Below are 7,213 nucleotides of genomic sequence, written 5' to 3' on the forward strand. Positions count from 1 at the left end.
GTCATGCATCGATGTCAATGGAAGACTAAGTGAAAATTCAACATAAGTGGAAGTTAGGATTCACCCCTCTATGATTAGTTAATTATACACTGAGTGTACAAAACATTAGGAACACCTGCTCTTTCCATGACATAGACTGACCAGGTGAATCCAGGTGAAAGCTATGATACCTTATTGATGTCACGTGTCAAATCCACTTCAATCAGTGTAGATGAAGGGGAGGAGACAGGTTAAATAAGGATGTGTAATCCTTGAGACAATTGAGACATGGATTGTGTATGTGTGCCATTCAGAGGGTGAATGGGCAAGACAAAATATTTAAGTGCCTTTGAATGGGGTATGGTAGTAGGTGCCAGGCGCACTGGTTTGAGTGTGTCATGAACTGCAACGCTGCTGGGGTTTTCACGCTTAACAGTTTCCCATGTGTATCAAGATTGGTCCACCGGCCAACTTGACACAACTGTGAGAAGCATTGGAGTCAACATGGTCCAGCATCCCTGTAGAGCGCTTTCGACACCTTGTAGAGTCCATGCCCAGATGAATTGAGGCTGTTCTGAGGGCAAAAGGGGATAAAACTCAATATTAGAAAGGTGTACACTTAGTGTATATTCGTACAGAATCAATAGGGCCAGGACTTTTTCCATACCATGTGACAAAAAAAACCTGACTCTGGTTCCTCATCCCTACACTCCATACTCTCCACTTCTATTCACTCCTATTCAAAACATTCTTTAGTAACGACCCCAAACTCAAGGTCCCTTACTTACAGTGAGGTTACATATTAACTAGTCAGTTGATCTATCTATCTGGTGTTATAGAGCCATGGCACTCAGCTCATGGGTTTTGAATTTCTTCCAGAAAATGTACTTACTCAATATCTATTCGAATATTATTACATTAGTGATCCGGAGTAATTTTTAAGGAAGTGCGCCAGACAGTGTTCCCATGCTCACATCTTTCTCCATCCCTCCCTCTCTGTGCCTGTCTCGTCTTGCTTGTGCAGGTCTGGGGGGCAGCAAGTACATCTCGTTTGAAGAGCGCCAGTGGCACAATGGCTGCTTCAACTGCAAGAAGTGCTCCATCTCCCTGGTGGGAAGGGGCTTCCTGACCGCCCAAGATGAGATCATGTGTCCCGAGTGTGGCAAAGACGTCTAAGAGCTATATGCGAGGATGGAGCGTCAAAGCCAAAGAAAGCAAAGATGCAAGCTAATATAGGCCTAGTCCTACTAACATGTCATTTATTCTAATAATATAATTTTCAGACTAACCCTAAAGGCTTTCTGCATGCACTGGCCTCAGATTGATACAGTATGTTGTCTGATGAATTGAGCACAAATTGCATTCGATTCTTAGAAAGAGATATAATTTCGATGTATTTTAAACAAAATAGCAACTTTGTCCGTGGTTTGTTACCATTAGAACGTTTAACTAATGTATTAGGTTGTATATGTTAGGATAATCATCCGTGACAAATAACTATGACATAATGCAATTAACAGGAGTTATACTTTTCATTATAGCAGTAAAATCTAATGAGAACATGACATGACATGTACCTGCACTCTAAATGTGAAATAAAGTATTTAAAAGGCAATTCACTGATAGAATAATCTTTCTGACATATGTGTTTGTTCCAAATCTGTAAAGACACAATTAATCCCATGGGCCCTGGTCAAAAGTAGTGCACTATATATATATATATATGCAGGGGAATAGGGTAGTTTAGTGGGTAAGACTAGGTGAAAAATCTGCTAAATGACACACAAAAAAAGTAGATCTACAACCCCCATGGTTATGAATGGCTTACCTCTGGCTCCATCTAGTGGCACAAGCACCCCTTGGGGGAAAATGGTCTCTTGACCACTTAAAACCACATAAAGGAGGTCTGGGATGTGAACATTAGTGCCTGGATCTGTCTGGGTCTTGGCTGCAGGTTAGCGGTTTTCTTCATGAATCTTGTTCTAGAGGTAGCTCTGCAGAGAGGTCACTAGCTGGCACAGCCACAAAGTCATTCAACCCTAATGCCTAACCCTAAGGATGAGCTGTCCATGGTGCTGAAAAGGTTGAGGGCAATGCTGCAGCCGTGTCTTGTTCGGGGTTGCTGTCCATGGCGCTGGTTTTGAGTGAAGAAAATGTCAATTTTCTGTAATAAATGAAAATCCAAATAATTTACATTATTAAAAATCCAAAAGGCACGAAGGTCTCCAAGTTGAAGTCAATCTATTTATACTTTTTGGTTTATTGTAACTGTAATATACATTTTATGTAAATGTATAATGTATATCGGTAGGATATTTCTGTTTTGGGTGTTTTTTTAAAATAAATAATAAATAAAACCACATGACCGGATGGAATGTGCAGCAGGAAATGCTAACCGCATTAGCTAACCATCCATTATTTTATCGAGGTCTCCACTCCCACCGGCACACGAATTGTGTAAGATAGCTTTTCTAAACCTACAATTTCTCTCTGAACATTACATCACTCTATGTGCTATTGCCAACATGATATGATAACCTGTTAGCTAGTTGTTCATAGGTTAACATTTAGTCGTGCACGTTTGATGGCTTTTGTGTAAAGCTAGCTGGCTAGCTAGCTAACGGATGCTATCCCACTAACTAGCATTGAACAAAGGTTGTGTGTGCCTCTCCCCTCTGTGTCTGAAACGGGGATACCCGATTGTCGTGTGGTTTACATATAGCAAGAACTGTTAGCATAGTTTATCTTGCATATTTAACTGACGTTGCAACTGTCTTGTCTTTATATTATACCCCATCAGCTAATTCTGGAAATCATCATCATCCAAAATGAGTGCTGCTCCCAACCACAGACGGACCAAGCCTGGTGGTAAGCTAGCTTGCTAACGTATTCTAGCCTCTAGCTGTAGTCAGTTAACTGGGCAGCTGTGTCAGCTACTACAGTATCCTTGCACGTAAGCCTCCTGTGCCATAAAGGGCCAGACCTCTTAGCAGAGTATCCCTAAACACTCCCTAAAAAGACCTGAGAGAGTGGATTTATCCCTCTGCTTCCACCAAATGTAGCGATTGAGGAAGTGCTGAGGTGGTGCTTGAACCAGTTACCTTCTGGTTGCAGGGGCAAGTGCACTAGATACCCCCCTTGCCACAAATATCGAGACCTTAGCAGAGGCTATTATATGCTTACATACAGGGATGCTACACTGTATCACTCAATATAGCTTTTACATCTAGGCCATCAATTCTCTAGCCAGCCAGGGCAGATACAGCATCTGCCTGTAAATGCAGGCCTGAGTGCTGGTGACAACACCCATTAAAAACCTAATCATTTTATTACAGGCGTGAAGACAGGCTATCCAGGCCAAGCTCCCTCCAACGGTGTTACGGGACCCACTTCCCAGATCCCCGGGCTGTGCCAGGAAGCCACTGAGGGTGCTCCAGAGGCCAGGACCAGCGGAAGGCGTGTGGGAATATTCGACTCCGACTCCGACTATGTCAAACTTGCCAAAGGAGGGGGACAGAAGGGTAACAATGTTTTGTGTCATAGTTTTGTGCTGCTTTACAGTACATATGTGCTTTACACTTCAGTACATGCTCATTACTATGGACTCTTTGGACACAGACTAGTGTGTTTGTAATGATATTAGCTAGTTCAAATTATAGTGAATTGCTCTATATATCATGTTCAATTCATTTGGTATTTGGTATTTTATTAGGATCCCCATTATCTGTTGCGAAAGCCACAAATACTCTTCCTGGGGTCCACACAGAACATGAAACATGACATAATTCAGAACATTAATAGACAAGAACAGCTCAAGGACAGAACTACATACATAGCCTACATATCAATACATACACACAAAATATCTAGGTCAAATAGGGGAGAGACGTTGAATTCCCACGTTGAATTCCCAGAGGAAAGCTAAAGACTGATTTTCAAAAGAGATGAATTCATGTTTAGTTATGTTCCTACTTTTAAATAACTTGTGTTATGTGTCCTCCATAGGTTTACTGTGGCATGAGGACAACAAGGAGGAAGCTAGGCCCAATAGTTCCTACAATGCACCTGATTGGTTCTCTGCTGGATCTCAGCGGTAAGGACCCCCACCCCCTGTTGGTTCGTTGGCTCTGTTTGATGAAAATATTATTGTAATGTCTCATTTTCTACAGTGTGATCATGGAACAATATGTCAGGCCTAACAAAACGTTCGGCATCATGTCATGTCTGTATGTGTCTTGAAAACAGGTGAACAGGTAATGTTTAGAATGGGAAGTTACATCTTGACTCTTGGTGGTGGTGGTGCATCTTTAGTTGTCCAAGCCAGGGTTCTCAAATGGATGCCTGTTGGCCAAAGCACTGGCCAATGAAGGAGTATTACAATGGTTTTGTGCTTTACAGCGGAAGTAAAGCAACATCCCCTGATGATTGTCAAGGATACGGCAAAAGGCAACCTCTAGCTGCTCCCTTCGGTACTGATGATATTTCAGCCTGGGAAAGGGAGAGCGATAGCTATAAAGAGAAGGTGAATTCAATGGCCCCAACAAACCCCCTAATCACTGACACAGTTGTTATCATTTACCATCATCCCCTCCCTTTATCAGTTCATCTCTTGCGTTGACTCCATCATTCCGTTCAGACAGGGATTGGGTGGGGACTTCTGTTGAACTTCTTTGTCTTGTTTTTCACCAGCGTACTGTAATTACATTTCATTTGATTGATTGCCAACCAGTTTGGTGTGGTCATCATATCTTCACTCTTTTATTTACTTGGTCCTCCATTTCATTGTTAGAAGTGTCCCATGCGCTTGTATACTTCATACAATGAGTATTCTTGTACTGGGCCTGACTGACTGGTTTGAACTGGTTATATTCTTGTTTGCAGAACCCCACGGTCACTGATGCGTCCAGCCAAATGGAGAATATGTCTCTAAACCAAGGTGGTTATATGGAGGTCAACAAATACAAGAAGACGTGAGTGCCTGCCTATATATTCGACATCCAGTATTCATTCTGTAATTCAATTTCACTTAATGCTTAATAATACCAATGTACTGCAATATGTGTGTATCAGTGTGTAACATATTTGCGTAACCTTTATAACCTGTGTAATATATAATTTGTATAATGTTGGAACTTCTAAATTCAACCTAACCACTAACACAATTGAATTTCCAACCTCTCAGTCAAAGTGATTTTTCTATGGACAGGTCCCATGAGAAGAAAACTGCTCCTGTGAGCATGTCCAAGCTGCTGAGCTTTGGTTACATAGAAGATGAGAAGAGGTCCACCAATGATGATGACTCCTCAAGTACGACAAATTACTTTGCCTTATAGTCTTTGACCAGTGGAAAAACAGTAGACTTTTCCTCAACAAGTATTTTGGAGGAATTAGCAGCAGCACTATAGGTTTATTCTGCTAAATCAAACAATCTTTAATAAAACAATTCAAGTGTTTATTTCATACCATATGGACATTCTGAACTAATGCCAAACATGACTCATATGGGTTGGCTACGGGATTTAATACATTTTGAATGTATACCATTATTACATATTACCAACCTGTTTGTGTTTGTGTTTGTGTGTGTCTTTCAGGTGTGACCTCTGAACAGACGAGCACCATCGCACCTGAGGAAGAAGACCTGGAATAGGGAGGAGAAGAGGTCCATCTGTGGTAGAAAACAACAGTGGATACACACACTCACACCTGCCATTCACTCTACTGTCTGTTCCCCCTGTCTCTCTGTCTCTCTCTCTCTGAGTGACACACACTTTCTCTCATTACTGTACATCCCGACTGTTATGTTTTGTAATTATGCAACGGTACCTTCTCTGTTAATTTATTTATTTGTTGTCTTTTGTTTTTTACTCCATGTAAAGTTGTTCTCAGAAAACCAACACAGCTTATTGATGCTTGTCATGTTTATATTATCGTTCTTGAATTGGAAGATGAATTGTGTGAATATGAAACAGTACTGTACACTGGAGTTTCTAGTATTTGTGGTGTAAAAATTATTTTGGTGCTGTGAAGCTTGTTTGTGAACAAGGCCTACTGTACCTACACACAAAGGAGACGTTTGTGGCTCGCGCTTTTCAGCTCTCGTGTTGAATAGGATCGGAAACCGAGAGCTCAGCCAAAAAAACATGGAAACATGGGTGCTAAGTGATTCACTTGTTATGAGAAGGCAGACATGATTTGGAATGGAAGACAGAAATGCCAATGAATCTACTTCATTCTAAAGAGATGCCCCCCCCCCCAGCCAAGATCCCAACCTATCTCATACCAGGATATGGTTCAGTGTTATGAAGTTATGGTGGGCATTGATTCCATAGATAGATAGATACCTTTTGTGATGTTCTAACAACTGTCTCAATTCATTCTACATATTTAGTTAGGGAATAGTGGCAATTGTATTGTGCAATGATATTGTTTGCTCTGAAGTAAAAAGGTTTTGCTTTGACGTGAAAGTAGGGCTGGGCGATATGGCCAAAATATATCGCTATATTTTTCACATTTTTGAAGGTATGGCGGTATTTGACGGTATTTTATGTTTCTGAATAATACAAGATCCAAATATGTTTTATGAGTAGTGCATGACCCTAGAATGGCAACAAATTAATAAAGTTAATTTAACAGTATTTCTCCATGCTGATGGTTTATTCTCAACCAAACTAGGACAAAACTGACAGTGAAGTGGTCCAATTTGTTGAACTTTTCAGTTATTTAGCACTTTATAAAAATACCTTTATAGACGATATGTGGATCCATACCGGTATACCGATATTCATGCTATATCACCCAGCCCTATGTGAAGGTACATGTAGCTTGGAGATATTTTCCACTTAGCACAGTAAATATACACAGTAATGATCCTCCCTAGTTTTTCATTGGTGGAGAGGTCCACTTTAACACAGTCAATGTGTGATCCTCACATTTTTCTTAAAGTGATGAGTACACTGAGGCTCTTGAGTGAAAATGTCATTAAAATAAATTAGCATGTGCATGTACCCCTTGTGCTCTTTCTTGATTAAGTGGTAATTAACTACAATGTCAGAACAGTACTAGTGTTAATAATCATGCCTATTGACAGGTACAATATAAAACTATCACATAGCTTCATACAGACTATAGAACATAAATAATATGCAATCAAATTAATTATATTCATATGGCTCAATACATACACCAATAAAGTATGATAGCGTATTCATTTCATTCACTATATATTTGTCAA

At 40.4% G+C, this 7,213-nt stretch overlaps 2 protein-coding genes across 2 annotated transcripts in view; both read left to right on the forward strand.

Annotated features, from left to right (window-relative positions):
• The window catches only part of LOC311112378 (four and a half LIM domains protein 2-like), a gene marked incomplete at both ends in the record, with an annotated part of 4,369 nt that extends 3,214 nt beyond the window's left edge, over positions 1-1,155 (forward strand). The window contains one exon of the mRNA XM_084155486.1: positions 1,004-1,155. Within this exon, the coding sequence (XP_084011612.1) occupies positions 1,004-1,155 (152 nt within the window). The remainder of the gene's footprint in view (positions 1-1,003) is intronic.
• A 1,185-nt stretch (positions 1,156-2,340) lies between these two features.
• Positions 2,341-5,629, forward strand: cUnh7orf57 (chromosome Un C7orf57 homolog; the record flags this gene model as incomplete). The annotated part of the gene is given in 9 exon segments (XM_084155494.1): positions 2,341-2,436; positions 2,780-2,791; positions 2,793-2,847; positions 3,315-3,500; positions 3,985-4,072; positions 4,378-4,501; positions 4,861-4,949; positions 5,162-5,286; positions 5,574-5,629. Coding segments are annotated over 9 exon segments (831 nt in total).
• Positions 5,630-7,213: the final 1,584 nt, after the last annotated feature.

This window comes from Coregonus lavaretus (assembly GCF_964263955.1).
Source record: "Coregonus lavaretus genome assembly, chromosome: 38".
NCBI lineage: Eukaryota > Metazoa > Chordata > Actinopteri > Salmoniformes > Salmonidae > Coregonus > Coregonus lavaretus.